Source organism: Argiope bruennichi, chromosome X2, assembly GCF_947563725.1.
Source record: "Argiope bruennichi chromosome X2, qqArgBrue1.1, whole genome shotgun sequence".
In the NCBI taxonomy this organism is placed as follows: Eukaryota; Metazoa; Arthropoda; class Arachnida; order Araneae; family Araneidae; genus Argiope; species Argiope bruennichi.
The window spans coordinates 126973396-126992787 of record NC_079163.1 but is presented as its reverse complement, the minus strand read 5'-3'; the positions used below and the strand labels follow the sequence as shown (position 1 = coordinate 126992787).

Below are 19392 nucleotides of genomic sequence, written 5' to 3'. Positions count from 1 at the left end.
TTGATGATTGATTTATCAACAATATTTACTTACTTGAAACTGCTTGCCCAGCAATTTGTGTGATATATCCCCATTCTTACTCCTGGTCTTATGACAAAACTGAGAAAATAAATGAGCAGCACCTGCTTTATCCTTGGCCTATAAGTAAAATCCCCACAAAGAACATAATCAATAATAAAGCTTGGATTTTAATAAGATTTAGAGCAATTTGCTGATATAAATGTGTTATAATATAATGTAAAGTGAACCAGTTTTCAACTATCATCACTGACATTAAAATGTCATATGTCAAAAGTCACATATGGCAAAATACATAGAATTTTGATGGCCTGGAACTGCAAAAATGAAGTATTCTATTATAATTAACCTAATGGTGAGCAATGGAGAGATTGTAGTTGGCTCAATTTTGAATGCAATTTGTTTAAAATAAGAAAAAGTTTTGAATAGGAAATTCGAAAACCTCACAACAGTTGGCTTCTAATTGTATAACTGCTTCCATATAAGGCTAGTGCTCTTATATGATTGTTCTGTATAAGTTAAAACACATAAAATTTGCAGGATTCCAGACTGAATTTGTAGAATTCTATAATTTTCATAAATTCATTTTACAGACTACTATAGTTCATTTGTACAAGATAAAAAGAATTCAATAGATGTTTTTATCTGCCAGTAATATCATTAAATTTGGCTTTACTGGGGGGGGGGGGGGAGAAACGCATTTCAGTACTGTCATTTAATATACATTCCAATAATTTGTTTTGAATTTAAAAGCTAAAGTTCATTAGTATCAAGAGCATAGCACTATATTCCAGAGTAGACATTCCAGAAAATTCCAGATTAGACATTTAAAGAAAAAATTCATAATTATAAATTGTACAGATAGTTAGAGAAATAAAATGAGTTAAAATATATAATTTACCTGCTTTACTGTTGCTATCATTCTGGCAATCAGCATTATACTAGCTGTTTCTGGAGGATAATGCATCTCCCTACATATATAAAATTTGTTCATTCTACAATCCAAATATATTTATGAAGTAAGAAAGCATTAAAATAACTTTAGAATAAATTTGACAAACATTTTTTTATTAGTAATTTAAAATCAACTTAGAGGCAGGGGTGACTAATACACTAACACTGAGAGGGCATAATTTAAATTACACTTTTTAAATTAAATTTCAATCATTTTATAATTGGCATATAAAAATTATTACATTTTTCATTTAGTGAAGATTATTAACAATAAAGATATTTTAACAAAGATATATATATATTTCATCAAGGATTTAAACTTAAAATGAATTTTCTCCAAAATTTCTATTCTGTTAATTATTTTTGTTATGAGAATTTAGACAATTGTGATTGAACATTCACAAAGTGAAAAGTTAAAATAAATAAAATTAACTAAAATAAATTCCTTCAATAAAACTGAATGTTTATTCTCATGATCTAAACAAAACTAAAACAAATACATACTAAAAATATAGAATTTTTGAAATGGTTTACATTAAAAAACTGGGAGAAATACTTGAGATGTTAGACTTTGAAACTGAAAGTTTCGAATGAGAAAATGACACTTCAGTTGATTAAAGCAAATAAGACAAGAAAAGTTTCAAACCTCCAAGCATCTTGAAGCTGATCAAGAGGATGTTTAGTATTTCCTACCAGAGATGATGTGCAAAGAACTTGATGATACTGCTCCCAAGCTTGTTCCCGGCAAGAATAACCACAATAACAAACCTATGCCAAAGTAAAGTATAACATTTTTGAATCAATCAAGAAGACATGATAATTCTACATAATTCTAGAAATATAACAGAGGTGGGAGGAAAATTAACAATAAATGAGTGGAGACTAAAGAATGATTTAATTTCAACTCATGAATGATTTTGAGCTTGCTTTATAATGTTAATTACACTTTATATAAAAGACCAATGACTTTATTGCAAATGATTTAAGGAACTTCCATCATTCATATTCACCTACTAAAATATGATCATACATAATTCTTCCATTTATAAAACTCAACAAATAACATATTAATTTGATTTTGCATTTCAATATTCAATATTTTGAAATAATGCAATTATATTTTCACATGTTAAATATTCTTAAGATTTATAAGACCATTTTAAATACCTTTCATGGAAAGAATTTCTTTTAAATGAATTCTAGAAATGATAATTTAATGTGAAACACATAATTAATAGTTAAACTAATGTTTTGTTTTGAAAATATTTTGACTAGGTAATACGGACAGACATCACATGATAATGGTTACGCAAATTGCAATCACTTTCCAAATTGTTGCAACACACTTACATAGGGTGTTTCAGCCATCATATTGGTTTTCCTATACATTGGATCAGACGAATATTAAATACACAAAGTTCATGATGTACACACACATTGTGAGTTCATGATGTACACACACATTGTGGACCTTTAGTAAAGGCCTAGTGATATATTCTCAACCTAAAACAATGGATATCAGGTTTGAGACAAGATTCTATAGATAATTTTACTCATATGTAGGTTTAGTACAAGTTAACTCCTTCATTGATGATCTACCATATCCACATTGGTGCTGTATAGAAAAAAGGAAAGTAGGGTGATTGATGGCTCAAGAATTACATCATAGTTTAATTATGATTCAAAGTTATGAAGTCCTCTCAAATAACACTCACATTACAGCAAAATTGAATGCTGAGCTGCCAAAATTAAAATTAATGGTATAAAGTCTCAAGCTTGCAGCTGCAACTTGCCATCACAGTCTTAAAAATTATTGAATCTATTGGATATACCAAATATTTTAAATATTATCTAGTTTTCCTGTTGCAGGTTTATTCATAGACTTTCTTGAATGTTACAAGTGTTTTGCTAACAAAAAATTAAGTAGTCAAAAATTACAGAACTGCAAAACAGATAATAGACACTATTTTAAACTAACATATATATCTTTTACATATACAGAGTGATTATAATTAAAGTCCAACTTTCAAAATGCAGTAAAAAAATGAACCACTTAAGAAAAAAAAAGAATGACTTATTTGAACAGAATATACTCTAACAAATGGGAAACGGTACGGAATTAGAAAGAAAAGTTCCAAAGTGTATCAATAGATGGCGCTGTAAGCGGCATACTATGTAAATTAAAAAACACTCATGCGAACGACACATTGCATTTATTATAAAAGCGCGGGTACGTGGTGTTCTCCTCATATTGCATCTAAGCAGCTTGCCATTAGTCTCTCACTGAAGGATTGTGCTCCGCTTGTGAAGCTCTTTTACAAGAACCGCAACTGTGCGCTAGCAGCTTTAAAGAAATTCCGGTCACTAAAGGATAGGGAAAAAGATTGTGGTCCGATGTCTTCCAAGGGCCTTGAAGAAATTTGAAGAGACAAGTCCATTTGAAGCGAAATCTGGCAGAGAAAAGCCCAATTGCTCGCTATCGATAGAAGATGTGGCCACAGCATTACAGGAAGGGACGAGAAGTGGTGTGCAAACGTCCAGTGCAAAGATAATCAATTGCCCAATCTTTAAACATGCATGAGAGCACGGTCCATAAAATTTTAAACAATATCCTGCATTGCTATCCATATAAAATTACCCATGTTCAGGAGTTGCTTTTGCTGGTCAGCCAGTAAGACACGGTTTTGCTTTAAAATTTCATACTTGCACGTAAATAGACAATGAATGGCCATGGAATAATTTTTGGACAGACGAAGCCCATTTCTATCGCCAAGGTTTAGTCAATACACAAAATTTCAGGATATGGGCAATGGGTAAATCCATTAGCACATGCATCATTTTGCAAAAGCAACTCTGGGGTGCGGATTGATGGAATCGTTTATTGAGCAATTTTTTTTCGAGGAGATGGTCCTGCGGGTTCCGTTACCTGTACCGTGAATGGTAAATGCTATGAGTCTTTTGCGCAACCAAGTCATTCCAATACTTCAACAGCGTAAGTGTATAGATTGAATCCTTTTCATGCAAGATGGCGCTTCTCCGCACATTGCAAAGTCATTGATGCAACTGTTCAAGAGGCATTTCGGAAATGATAGAATTATCAGCCGTCATTTTCCAACAGCCTGGTCTTCAAGTTAACCGAACCTCAATCCTTCTGACTTCTGGCTATGGGGTTATCTTCAGCAAATTGAACATATTTTGCGCGTCTAGCGATAATTAACAGGCGTTTCATTGTTGCTTTTTATACGGTTTTCGGCCTAATAACAATTAAAAACCAAATTATTAGCTTCCTTTACGCGGTTAATTAATTTCTTTATGCGGCAAGGATAATTAAAAACCAATTTTTTTTTCTCATCCAGTGTGGCACGATCTTGCCGTGGTAGATCAGCTTTCCACTAACAATACCACGACTATTAAATGATTTGGAAATCATTTTTTTAAGTAAAAAAAATCGAAACAATCATGCGCATTGGACAGTACAGTTGGTTTAAAGTGCAACGTATGCCAAAGCTGTCGTATTTCGATTCGAAATGTTATTTGTAGCCGAATCCACTTTCGTGATGCCACTTAAGCGTCATCTACACTTATAACTACACTTTATAACTTTATTTCTTATGCCCTACCGGTTCCCCCTTCAAGTATATTCACTTCAAATTCGAGTTTGTTTAGGTATATTAACGTCCCGTTTTAAAGCAACACTAGGGCTATTTGAGGACGGACCTCGAAATTTTGAACCGCGGTCAGATGACGAAGACGACACATGAGCTGGCATCTCCCTCTCCACACCAGCGGGAGGACGTTTAACCTGCACCAGACTCGCTTACACGACGGTTCTTCGGTAGAATCGGGTCTCCAACCTGAAACCCTCCGGTTCCGAAGCCGAGACCTTACCACCAGCCACCGCGGCCCCACTTCAAATTCGAAGTCATTCTGACCGGGTTTTTTTACAGCAATATAATTTCCACATTTCTCTCTCTCTCTCTCTCCAAAACAGCATCACAAGATAGCCGCATTTTTCAAGATTATTTCTACTTATAACTTATCAATGAAAATAAGTCATAAATTGGGGATAATGAAAAAGTTCCAAGTTTGAAAAATATCGGCTTTGCAACATGTATTTTTATATCCTCAACTGTATTTTAATTGAATATGTTTTTTTATTGTTTTGCTGTTTCACAATTAATGAGAATAATTAATATTTGATCCCATTTACAAATTATTAAAGATTGAAAATTGTATGACTTTTGGGAAGAATTTTGTTTGCCTTCTTCCACAAATTTATATTACAATATTACAGTAATTTGTCTGAATATTCTATGCCCATTTCTCTCCTTTTTAATTTATTAGAAATCAATTTGTCTATTAGAAACTAAAACTACTGTTTGACAGCTTATACACCATTATATATGCCAAAGTAAAAGAAGTCGTATGATGAATAAAGTTTGGAAAGTTGATCATTAATGAAAGAGAAAGTTGAACCATTTACATCCAAATAATAATGAGATGTGATGAATATGACATGGTACATTTCAATATTGAAAGCCTTCAATACCTAACTGAGGTTTCTGAAAATTTGGCATGTAATCTTCTGTGAGAAAATTGTAACAATATTAATAACTATGAATTAAAATTTAATAGAAATTTAACTAACTATTTAAATCATTAGTATTTATGAATATATCAAAGTGGTATAGCAATATAACAACACTGATAAAACTTTGACTTCTTTGGAATTTTAATAAGAATGCTTCTATAGCTGATATTTGAAAGACTGCAGATCATAAGCCTAAATTGCTAAGAAAAAGTTTCAAGAATACAAAGAACAATAATTTTATTTTTTTCAATTTTGATTCTACTACTTCTATAGATTAATAGTTTTACCGATAAATTCAAAATACTAATAATTGCATATAAAATTTTTTCAGATCTTCAATTTCTCTTAGTTGCAAATTTTATGAGAGAAAGCTCATTATACAATAATCGCATCACAGATCAGATAACTCGCACTAAAGTTAACCAACACTAGATATACTCTACCTCACAATATGGGCATTCAATATATTCATCTTTTTTAGTAGCACAGCATTCAGGATATGGCAGAATCAAGTCAGGAACTCCAGTTAGTCTTCTAACATTTTCTTCAGCAGTTTCCAAAGGTCTCATACAATAATCACAGGCAAGGTAACCATAAGCTTGATTCCATAAAAACTGAGCACATACCAAAGGACGCTCTTCAAAAATCACATCGCCCTTATTAAATTTACGCAACGCAAAGAGTCCTTTACCCTTAAAATTTAATGACATATTAGATTAACACAAGTTTTTCTATGCAGTAATAAATTACTCTTAAAATATAAGCAAAGAAAATTCAAACTCCAAATTATACTTTTCTTATTTGCAATAATGTATTCATTTTTTAATTCTTCATTGGTAAATAAATATTCTGCTTCTTTAAAATACATTTACATTATTAGTCATATGCATAAATAATTTAAAATTATTTATGCATAAATAATTTAAATATAATATTTAATAATTTATGTATAAATAATTTAAAATTATTTATGCATATGACTGAATAAAAATTAATTTTCACTTTGTTCAATAAAAGTTTGGACTATCCAGTACAAACCAACTCAAATAGATAGTACTAACCATGATGTATTTTACATTCTCATAATATTAATTTTGCATCATATAAGGATAGTGATCACAAAAATTAAACTCAGGCGAGACACAACAAAAAGAATTAAACAGTTAAAAGATGCTGAATGGAGAAACAATACTAAATTAACAAATTGTTTCATGAGATAATTATTTGCTATGTATTTTAAAAGTAAAAACCTTATATAAGTTTATGGTAATGAAATTACAGAAATTCTTAAACTGAATAAACTCAATATTAGAATCAAGACAAAGTAAATAAAATTGGATTATTCAGACCTCACTTTTCATCTCCAATAACTTCAAAAATTTTAAAATCAGTTTAGTATATGCAGATTTTAAAATATTTGCCTTTGACTTTTATTTTAATATTCATTATTTACAGAGACTAAAAAATAACCCACCAATATTCTTTCTAGTTAATATAGAATTTTGAGAGAAAATTAAAACAGGTAGCAGATAAAATATCATACAATAAATAATAGCATGGATATTTAAAAAAATAATTTAGCTAAAATGACTTGGAAAGATACATAAGCTCCTTTACAATCTTAATTGAAAATTAGGATGAAAAATTATGATATTTTTAATGCTTTAAAGAAAAATTAGATAAAGCTTTAAATAAAAATCAGAGTCAAATCATATTAAGTAAAGAATTAAGTTTCCATCTTTGTTTAAACAAAATTCTAAAATAAATAATTATATTATATATTTTTTCAATTTCATAACAATAAGACTAAATACAGAAACAAGGTTCAAATAGGTTTTTACATTAAAGACTAAAATGTTTATTTTTAAATGCTTTAAAGAATTCTATAATATTTAATAAATGTGAAAGAAATAATAAAATACATAACAAAGACATATTTCAAGAAGCAATGATTAGATTGAATCAATACCAATTTTAATATATGTCATAAAATAAGAAACACTGATACAAGAAACAAATGTTTTTATTTTGTGTAAAAAAATGAAAATCACTAATAGCAGACTTTTGTGCTTATTCTCTTTTTTCTTTTAAAGTTAACAACTCATTGATGTGAAAAACATTATAAAAATAAAAAGCATATACTTTAGATGAAATTAGAAATGATATAAGTAGAATTTTGATGTATAGAAAATAAATAAATAGTCCTTTCTGTTTATAAACAACAAGATCATATTAACAATGAATAAAGTTTTAAGATCTTCTCAATTAAAAGAAAAACTTTAATAACTGTTCCAATAGCACTACTATCTTTTAGCTGTATTATAAAAAACATAAAAACACGAATTCTTTACAGAAACTTGGTATAAAGTATTTAATTAAAATATTGAGGAAATTTTGTTTGAGATTGCTTTAAATAGAAAGATATCTATCCCAACAGAAGTTTTTGAAGCATGTACAGAATGAAAAATGTAATGCCATGAGTATGAGTTTTATTTATATGTCCCCCCCCCTGCCAAAAAGTTAAAAACATCTTATTGTAAAAAGTGAATTTTAGAATATATTAACTAAGGAATCATTAAATACTTGGAAGGGTAATCCAGAAAATCTGATGTGCAATGATTCATAAAGGAATTCTCGATATCACATGCAGAAAAAAAATTGAGTCAAACAAGTGAAAGACATTAACTGAATAAAAAGATATTCTTTTTTTTTATCTATCACTCTTCCAACAGTATCAGATAATTTCACAATTATCAAAACAATTAAAAAATCAACAACAGTTTCATCTAATAAGCAAACAACTGGCTGAACAATGTATCGGTCTACGAAATTATTTCTGTTAAACAATATTGTGTCTCTCTTTTTAAAATTAAATATAATCACGGATGCTAAATCATTTCATTTATAAATATTATAAATATAACAAACAAAAACACAGATTCTATGCAGAGCAAGTTATAAAATAGTTTAATACAATGATATTTTTGAGAGAGAAAAAAAAATTGGAAGATAGGAGAAACATAAACGATTTTTAAAAACGAAATATTACCTTTTCATCATCTATTACACGAACTTCAACTCTTGGAAGATAATCCTCCATCTATGGTTGCTGGGTATTTTAAAGCATAGGATGAATTCGATTATTAAACTCAGTACAAACTTAAAAACGAAAGTAGCATCTCCAAATAGATGAAAAAGTTTCAAAACCCTGCGCGCCGATGTTCTGTTTAGGAACTGAACAGCAGCTCGATACGATAACGATTCAGTGTTTGAAGTTGCTCTTGAGGACCGAAGATAGCGATTGTTTTCTATCGAGCTCTTTTGTTAGATTTTCTGAAAGCGAATCTGATACTCTTACGGGTTCTTTTTCATTTCTTTACTCTGTTGTAGTCAAACAAGATCTGCCCATTTTATTTTGCCTTTCCCTTGCTTTTGATAAGTATTTTTACAAAAATTAAAACGAGCTCAGTCACTCAATTGAAACTTCTTCTGATTTGAACGGCCCTGATCGGTATGATTTTTTGCTATTAAGTAATATGAAAGAACCACCAATATAGCCTCTTCATCTATTGACAGATTTTTATTAAGTGGTAAACCCACAAATGAGCTTATTATGCTCTCATGTCAAAAGTAATTAGAAACAACCAATACTGTTATGGCTAATAAGGATAGAAAACGGTCGGTTTGAACCTTTTTAAATTCCAAGTATTTATCAAACAAGCAGTTACTGTGCATTTAAATGTCACTAATATGTAGCACATTTGTCAAGGTAAATTCCTCTTCTCCATCTCGAATCTTGGTTGTGCAGCTAAACTTCTTACCCTTCAAAAAGTTCTAGACACATTATAGTATCTGCGTTGTGTTGTGACTTATGGCACTTTACAAGCCCGCTGACAGTTATCTATCAGCGATTTAAACCGAGTGAGCGTCTCTTGTTTTTTCAGTAGAGCCAACTAGGGCCAAGAGTAAGCCTTAGCTACTGCATGCGTCACATTCGCTTGCACATCCCCTTTTTTCCAAGGGAGGGGGGGGGGGACATTCACGCACCTCACAGATAGAGCACAGAAGAAGAACCGCCATGCCCAACCGGCACTCGAAACCAGGACGTCTAGATCACGAGGAAGATGCTCTACCCCTATGCCAGGACGCCGGCCTATAGTATCTACTGATGTGATTTGGTAAAATATTACCTGTCAATTTCTCATTTCCAAAATTCCCACGAAAATCTCAACCGAAGAATTAGCGACTGAATTATACATTAATAACTACATTGCCTTACCCATATGAGAAGATTTTAAAAATTCATTGCACGAAGTTTCACCCTCGTAACTACTTTTGCACCTGTTCACCGGATTCTGCTTAAAATCTGGTTCATACATCAGAAAATTAAACCGTTCATGGATCAACCTAGGCAATGAGCAAAATGTTTAAGTTTTTTTTTTAATTAAACCAGAATTTGTGAAAATATTTCCAGCTTGCCTCTTGTGCAGGTACGATTCACGTTAATCTGTGCCAAGGGCTAGTAAAGTGTAACAATTATCAAGAGTCGCATTCTGGCACTTATAAAACATTCTTTATGTACATGAAAGAAGAGCAAATTTTAGAATTAAAATTCAGAAACCATTATAAGACAGGAGAGATCAAACGCATTTTCAGTCAAGCCTCCAACGCAAATTATGCGACAGCAGTGAAATTAAACGTCACTAACAAAAATTTCGAAACCACGGCAAACGAAGAAAGTAGAGTCCATCATGCAAGAGAGAGAGAGAAAAATATGGACCAGAAAACCATTGTTCTCATGAAAAGGTTACAAAAAACTCTCGAGACTTTGCTCCAAAATTTTTTCATCATGATGAACCAAATCGAAACTAATACAAAATCGCGTATTAGAAAGAACTAGAAAGAAAAATGATATAAAATTCTTGTAAAATATTTCTAGTACACCCATGCAACTAGGTACTGGAGGAGTGGGGCACCGTGCTACGTTTGGCTATTAATGACCCCCCCCCCCAAGTTAGTTTTTTTTTCTCTCTCTTTCTTTCCCAGACAATTTGTTTACACTTAGATTTCGTTTCTCCCCACTCTCTTTTTTAATTTTCGTTGTTGCATTTACTCTTTTTTTCATGCCTTTTGCTCAATGGAACTATAGAGGAACACGAAATACGAGGATTTGGCTTCAACTTTCACCTTTTTCTACATCTCAGTTTTGGATTTTCCAAGAAACATTTTTACCATATGATCATCTTTGCAATTCCAATAGGGCATTCTTTACTCTCACAGACCAGTTAGGTCAGGAGGATTTCTTCTTATAGTATACAAAGATTTCCTCTGGAAGAATTTTCCTTACTTTGATTTTTGAAAATAATAAATTTGAAATTCTAGCTTCTAAAATCCATCTTAATAACCAGAAATTCATTACTGTTAACTTATACGTTCCCCAAGGTCTTGACAATGAGCAGGCAAAAGCTATATCTTAATAGCTTAGATACAGTAGGATTTTAACCTCCGTCATCTTATATGGGATTTAAAAAGCTTTACACAGATTAGCAACAACTTCGAAGATTGACTTTTATTTTTTTCTGCTCAATACTTCCAATTTGATTTTACTTCATTTATGGGTACTAATTCTCTACTTGGACCTACCTCAGTTTGTCACAGGTCTGATTGTTTCGTTTTGGATTCCACTTTTGAAAGTAACCACAATACATTGATCACAAATTAATTATTCTTTGGGTAGATCCTAAAATCCATTAAAATGATTGACTGGAACTCCATCATAAAAACCTCATCAGAAACTTTTTTGCCTCAATTTTAAGATGCTGAAGAAAAAAAAAAAAAAAAAAAAAAAAAAAAAAAAAATTAGAATCAGGTCATTACAAAATGTTTCAACTTCGGATTGGATTACATATAAAAATATGAAGCTAAACTTCGGTTTAACACAAATGGGTGAATACAAATTATTGGGAGAAAATGAGTCATTGATAAATTTTAGTAGCATTTCAGATTAAAATGAAGATTAGATAGCTGGATTAAACATTTATTATCAAAAATTACTTAAAAAATTGGACAAAACAACATATCTATAGAAGTTTACAAAACGTACTGGCGAGCGGTGAAGCAAATCACGTTCAGACATAAAAAAAGAACAATATCGCCAAACACAACCAGAATGGGCAAAATATCACCCAAATCCAACAATAATCCTACTCGGAACCCGGCATGTTCCATTCAATTGTAAAAGAATATATAACCATTAAAAATAAGCAAATGCTACAAATCTCATCTTAATAATATTTACGTTTCGAGCCCTCTGCAACAGAATAATTTTTTATGGATGTTTTTTCTAATAATACAACTCACAATCCTTTTTTTTGGATTTTAATGGCTACAAAAATACTTATCTGAATACTCTAATCCATTTCCAGGAAGTATCTAATATGATCCAGAAAACTGGAAATACTTCTCCAGGTATGGACTGCATCCCTGAAAATAGGTAAAAGAAATGAGTATCTATAATCTTTTGAAGTTAACCGATATTTTTTAAGAAATGTTTTTAGCAGCCACTATCCAAGAGCAATGGATATACTCGGTCATAATTGCAGTCCTAAAACAAAATGAAGATAAATCCAAGATTAATTCATATAGACCCATCACTCTCAGTTCCGTCTGTTCAAAGTTTTGAATTTTGGTGCATCCCATAACATTCCATACAATTATCAATAAAAAAAAATCACCTCTTACATGCATGGTTTCTTACCTTGTCAAGATAATTAATTTGTAATTTATAGAATACACATAGCTATAATAGAAGCTAATTAACAAAAACCCATTTTACTGGAATCAATTTTTTTATATTTAGATTTTTATACGCAGCGGAAGCTAAAAATGCACTGATAATAGTATATGTGACTATGAGTGGAAAAGTTTCATTGTAATCAGTTCCAAATATTTGTGAAAACCTTTTGCGACTAGCCTTGCTTTATATCTTTCACTGTTTCTCTCAGAATCACATTTTTGACTTTAAGTGCAGAAATTCTGAAAAGCCCCAAAATAAGTAGCTTAGAGTTCAGAAGTGTAGATAGAGCAAAAAAGGTGAAAGATCTGAGAAATTGCGATATATGGGAAAACTGTAATCGAACCGACATGGTTATCAAATTTCTAGCCGTCTGTGTAAATAGGAATGTAATTAGAATAGCGTTGCCATCAATCATAGAAATGTTGCTGAAATGCTACATCTGATTTACTTCGTTTTAGAAAATATATAAAAAAAATCATCAATAAAATTAAGGTCTGTTTCTTACCATGAAGAGGGACCTTCAACATTTGGAATTATTGGAAAATTTTCAATTTCAAAGCACCTAAAAATTTCCCCAATTATGAAACCAAAAGTAGGAGTAAAAGAGAGTCGAGCTGAAAACAGGGACCCAAAAGTAGTGTTGAGGATGAAATTCATCACTCTTAATCTTGTAAAATGTGAAGAGAGACAGCCTGTGGCCTCGAAGTTCTAAAGATGGTTCATCACTAACGACATAAGGAATTGGGGTAGTTCTAAATGCCTCAGAGGCTATTCAAAGTCCTTGATGATGGACTGAGTCTAACATTTTAAAAATGAATTTAGCAGTTGATCAATATAGTGGCTCGCCGTAGTCCAATTTCGAGCTAACGAGACATCTATAGATCCTCATCAACAAAATCTTATCTGCACTTCAAGAGGTATTCGACAAGACTTTCATGATATTGAGTGTCTGAATGCATTTTGCTTTTAAGTGTTTAAAATATGAACAAAAAGTTAGTTTTGCATCAAATATGATTTCCTAGGAATTTAGGAATGACCAACTCATTTATGTGGATTTCTGGGCCTGGATGCAATCCACTCTTTCTAAAAAAATGCATGCAAATTGTTTGTTGTGAAGAGAAGAGAAAACCATTATTCTACCTCTAATCATTCCTGATATTAGCGGCTGTTTGTAATTACTTTTCAATAAAACTCATGTCTTCTTTACCTGCACAGTATATTTGTATGTCATTTACAAAAGGGAACTATTTACATATACAGGGGTTTTGAAGCAATACCGGTAATTTTGATGATAAATAATAAAACACTTAAAACATTTCTTGAGGAACCCCTACTTGTTGACTAAAATTATATGATAAAATACCACCAATGGTAAACTTTTGTCTGTAAGAAGTTTTTCATAAAAAGTGGCAAGTTTTCTTTTAAACCCATGTCAAATAAATCTTTTAAAATTCCATATCGTCAAGTGCAATCATAGGTCTTTTGTATACCGGAAAAAAAAACTATGCACCAGGTGTTTTTTGCGCACAAAACCTTCACGAATGACTGTTTACAGTTTCAATAAATGGTCTTTTTGAGAAGGAATGAATCATTTTCTCGTCTCCAAAATATGCATTAATCTGGCAGCAACCATACTTTCCAACATTTTACTAAAACAGCTCGTCAGAGCAATTAGTCGATAATTATATGGGTCTTATTTATCTTTGCTTGGTTTAGGGGTTGGTGTATCTATGGCTTTGAGCTAGGAAAGTGGGAAAACCCTCTCTTGCAACCTTCTCTGTTGGAAAAAAAGTAAAATTGTTAGCAAAGAGGATCTATTGAGGTGCTTAAGATTGTCTTTATGGGTTTGATCTACTCCTGGTGATACCGGGTTAGATTTCTTTAACGCATTTTTCAGTCCGTAGTATGAGAAGGTTGAATTATAATCTTCTGAAAGTAAAAGGTTTTTATTCTCCACGCCTTTTAAGAGTAATAATCTCATTTATATAAGAGTACTAGTTTGTTAAATATCCGACAGAGTTGTCTTATTACATTTGCAATTCCCTTGACATGAGAAAAAACCCGTCCATTGTAATTTAAAAACGAAATATTCTGGGTATCAAACCAACAACATATTTTTCTCACTTTGTACCAAACAATACCCTAGAAAGCGCATTCAGTGATGGGATTAACATATGAACACTATGCTGTGTTCATACTAAGTCTTCTAATTTGATGACATTTTGCTTTAGCTTGTTTAAATCTAATGAAGCTGCAAGTGGTGGGATATCTCCTCAAATTATACCATGCGATATCAAGGGTTTTTTTTTTTGCAGACTTCGTAATCTATGTTCTACCATGACTTTCCCAGCTTTGGGATATTCCCAGATGTTTTGGGAATACTGATATCTGCTGTCGAGATTATGCAAGTGGTAATTTCAGTAACTGTTACATCTATAGGACTTTTATGAACCATTTTAGGAATCAATTGACACAAAGATTCAAATAATGGTCAGTTTGCTTTGCTAAAATATAGTTAAGCGTTTAAGGCATGACATGTCATTTCTTATTTATGTGAGTTCAAATGGAAAGTGACCATTATTCAAGAGATTTATGGACGTTGAAAATTTCTAGTTTGGAGGTAGTGAAGGAGAGAATATGGCGAGGTAAATTGCATGAATATTTGGGAAGCTTGATGGACGTGCATTTAGATATTGTTCTTCAAGAGGCACCGACAATGACAGAGTTTCAATTTGGCGAACTCTTGGATTAATATCAGCAACTACTCCTAAGAGTGTTATAGCCATTAAAATCATCTAACAAGAAAAAAGGGGCAGGGAGATGAATAAGCTCACCAAAATGTTTGCAGACTTCGTAATCTATGATATTTGGGAGGGAGATATAAATAACAGACTGCTATTTGACTATTAAGTTGTATTTGTATGGCAACTGCTTGTAATAGTGTGTTTAAAGGCAAAGGTTTAGATGGCATTTGTCAAGAAATTAAATCTGCCACTCCTCCCAATGCTCGAGAGCCTTGTTGAAAATCATTTCTGTATGTCGTGTAGTTTTTGAATTTAGCAGAGAAATCGAGTTTAGATGTGATTTTTGTAAACCCAAACAAATAGATGTAAATTTACTTATAATTGGTTTAATGTCTTCCTTATGTGAACGCAAACTGCGGCAGTACCGAGAAACAATATTAAAAGCCATTTCTTGGGTTTCTTAAAAAATTAGATTTGAATTGGGAATCAATAATTTTTAGAGACTTAAAGGAGGTTTAATTAATTTCGCCGCTCAGCTCCATCTAGCTAAAAGAATCAGAGACTCGCATTTTGCTTTCTGATTCTTTATTTTTAAGTTTTGCTGTAGAAGGTTTCTTTATCTTTTGATCAGTTTTCGCGCCATCTTTATTTTTCCGTTTGTTATATGAAACTATTTTGAAAAGTTCTTGTTTCTTTTCAGTTGTTTGCTCATTTTCAAAAGATCATTTATGATAGTTAAATAGACATAGCTAGTCTGATAGTTTCAAGGTAATTGTTTCCTCCTATTCTATTGTAGAAATAGCAGGCTTCGAAATGTTAGTTTTTGTTGGACCAGAATGTTGAATTTGATTTCGATTAATACGTGTATAGAGACATTGTTTACAAAGCTTCTAAGTACGGATAATTATGTTTATGAGTTTTATCCAGTATTATCTTTCTATCTTCTTAGACACATATCTTATTGATAAATTTCACAGTTTGAATTTCTTTTTTTAAATTTCATTTGGGGCAAGACTTTGAATTAGAAGGATGATTTTCTTTACTATTGATGCATTTTTCAGGTTTTGTGCAGCCTGTTTCTTCATATCCCAGTTTAGGACAGTGGGCAAAGAACGCGGCAGATCTACAGCAGGCTAGTTTAGTGTGCCCAAATTGCTGACATTTAAAGCAGTGAGCCGTGTTTGGGACGTAAGGAAGAATATCACAACTGATGTAGTCTGCGTTACTTTCTTTGGCAGAGCTAGTATATCAAATATTAATATTACACGCCTAGTTGGACAATATTTCCGTTACTTTTCAAACTAATGCCACAAGCTGCAATAACTTTTTGCGATTCAAGTTCAAAAATAAATTCTGCCTCGCTAACCATCAAAAATTCATCATTTGACATTTCACCCCTTGTGTAATTAAGTGATGCATGATATGCAACTTTAATCGAAATTTTTGTTATGGATAAAAGTTGTTTTCGACTGCTTGAGCGACGATGATTCAATAGCAAATATCTCGATTTCAGTTTTTTATGGAGTGTGCAGCTCCCACTTCACTATGTATATATTTTTGAATTAAGAAAAGCGACATGTTTTTTTAATCTTTCATCTTCACTTTGGATAATGAGGAATTTCGGTAAACTTTTGGGAAATTCTTTCGTTTTTATATTCAATGTAATTTCGGAACCGACGTGTTTAATAAAAGAATACATGCAATAAAGAATAAGAATTCGGACCACAAGGGCACAACACACGAAGGAGCCCAACAAGGAAAGACAATTGCTGGCTCTGGGTATTCTCAGCCTCAGTATTTGCCTTGTATGCTTGACAGGATCTATACGCTAAGGGTCACTTCCAGGAACGTCTACCACCCTTAACACAGAGCCCCAGGAATTTATGATTAGATTTATGTCAACTGCTTCCAATTTTCATTTAGAAATTTTTTAGGGCGAGTCTTAAATTGTCAACAAAACTACAGATGTAACTGGGTATTGCTAAATAAACGACGTCGGTAATTACTTTCAAAATGTTTCTATTACAGGAGCACTGTAAATGTTTAGAAGTTATTCATTGCTACATTGTGTTTCTATCCAAATCTACGCTACCTGTTCACCAACGGTTTCAAATTCTAAGGTATTTTGACATCGATGGTGAGCAGGCATTGAGTTCAAAATTACCTTCATAAATTTAGGGGATTGTCAGTTACAGGGTTGCCTAGAACAGTCACTGACAATCTTTATTCACATGCTTAAGATCTGAAATCGGAAAATCAAAACAATTAAATTCTGCATCAATTTTACGAGATCAAATCTAGATGAAATTTCAATAATTTTATGCGACAGCTAGATTTTTAAATATCAGATGAATGTTCTAATTTACTTGCAATTGATACCAATAACATACAAAACAGCTATTTCCAGATATCATCGTGGATAGACGATTTTCTGTATGCACCTAAGTTAAGAATTAATGTATAGGCGCAATTCTATAGTTTTGTAAAATATAACATAAATTTGTATCCACCGTTCTTCAGCGTTTTAGAACAAATTCTAATAAAAATGCAAAACGAAACTGAAATTTTTTTACCCATTGCATTGAATTTCTTTGAAAATTTAAATATTTGGATTATAGAAACTTGTTCAAATTTCATAACTCCACTAATCAGCTTCGATTGTAAAGATAAAAATGTGGTTAGAAGTTTAAGTACTTTATGTTTAGCAAATAGAAATTGCCAGCTGTTTCGTTAATTGATATGTATTAACTGGAAAGTACAAATTTTACTACGGTGTACAATAAATCCGGTTTAGTAACATTGAATTTACCCTTCGAAGCAATAAAGCGAGCCCTTATATTTTGCATTATATTATACATTTCATTACTTTCCAGTATGCAAGATGTGAAAAATATAAATGCAAATATTCCAAATAACATCTGTTTGGTGATACTTTAGAGTATACTAAAACAATCGCTGTTAACTTCAATTTTACCAATACTCATCGATTTTGCTCCCACTTCTCACTATTGATGGCTACGACAGAAGAAATACATCTTCGAAAATGGTTGCGGTTTACTTTAAAGACTGGTATATACTTATATATCCTTCTAGTCATTTATAGTCAGAAATTTCCATTTAAATCTGTCCACCAAAAATTGAAAGGAAAATCAGCACTCCTCTTTTATTACAGATTCTCACACGGGATTAGAGGATTAGAAAGTCCTCGTATAGTAACTTGGAACACTATTGGTCTGCAATCGACGATTCGATTTTTGAACATAACATTTCAGAGAAAGCAGTCTCGCGTAATGAAATCTCGGAACCATCGAAACTATGAAGTCATACCATCCTCTGAACTATTCTTAGTCACCTTTGTTTCCGTTGCTTAATTTGTTTAAAAAGCCACGTTTCGCTTTTAGAAGAGTTCTTTATATGTTTCATTATGGTGCTTAGTAGCTACAACGTTTTGTCGATTCGCTGCATATTTTCATTGATTTTTCTAGTAACAGTTTATTTATTTTTATTTTTATTGATTAAAAGAACATTTAATATAAGCATTACATGTGATAAATATTATTGTTAAGAACATAGTTGAAAATTAGTTTCAAATTTTCGGTCAGCTCTTATTTTAGAACAATACGATGGCAAATAGTTGGGAATGGCAGCCATTATTTATGAATCATTGTGCATAAGATTCAAAATAACTTTCCTAAAGTTAAAGAACTTATTCTCATAAGAAAAACTCTTTAAAAAAACTGCTTAGTTATAAATAGAAAGGTAGTTTCACCGTCTGTACTCTTAAAATGCTTAAACATATAATTTACTACTGCGCTGAGGAGCTCGTTTTATAAAATATGGAACATCCCCACAAAAGTTCCAAGTCTTAGAAAAATCACAAAAAGAAAGAAAGGGCAACTAAAAGTCTGTTTCAAAGTATCTTGAATATTTCCTAACCAATGAAATTGGTTCAAATCTCCCCCCCCCCTCTCTCTATATATATATATGTTACAGTGAAAACCCGAAATCAGTCAAAACGCGCATTAACTAGGGAAAACGCGTTTTAACTGACAGCGCTAGGGAGAACGCGAATTCACTAGGGAGAACGCGAATTCACTAGGGAAAACGCGTTCTAACTGACAACGCCAGGGAAAATCCGAATTACAGCGCTAAGGAGTTATTACGGAGGTTAGGAGATTTTACGATCTCTAGTTATTTACGATTTTGTCGAGTTAAAACCGTACGAATCTAGATTTCTTGTTCATGAAATTTTCGAAACAAAGTGAAGTTGTCCAATTTTATCCTTGTTG

At 31.9% G+C, this 19392-nt stretch overlaps 1 protein-coding gene across 2 annotated transcripts in view; it reads right to left on the bottom strand.

Moving 5' to 3' along the window:
• LOC129960742 (histone-lysine N-trimethyltransferase SMYD5-like) overlaps window positions 1–11367 on the bottom strand; it is a 31796-nt gene extending 20429 nt beyond the window's left edge. Inside the window, exons 1-5 of one of the 2 annotated variants that reach the window (XM_056074354.1) lie at window positions 11207–11367; window positions 6007–6255; window positions 1619–1740; window positions 920–989; window positions 34–138 (exon numbers count right to left, since the gene is read on the bottom strand). In XM_056074354.1, the coding sequence (XP_055930329.1) occupies window positions 34–138; window positions 920–989; window positions 1619–1740; window positions 6007–6132 (423 nt within the window). In that variant the 5' untranslated portion in view covers window positions 6133–6255; window positions 11207–11367. Of the gene's footprint in view, window positions 1–33; window positions 139–919; window positions 990–1618; window positions 1741–6006; window positions 6256–8612; window positions 8790–11206 lie in introns of those variants that run through there. The other variant, XM_056074352.1, reaches the window with a different exon arrangement.
• Between the last annotated feature and the right edge of the window lie 8025 nt (window positions 11368–19392).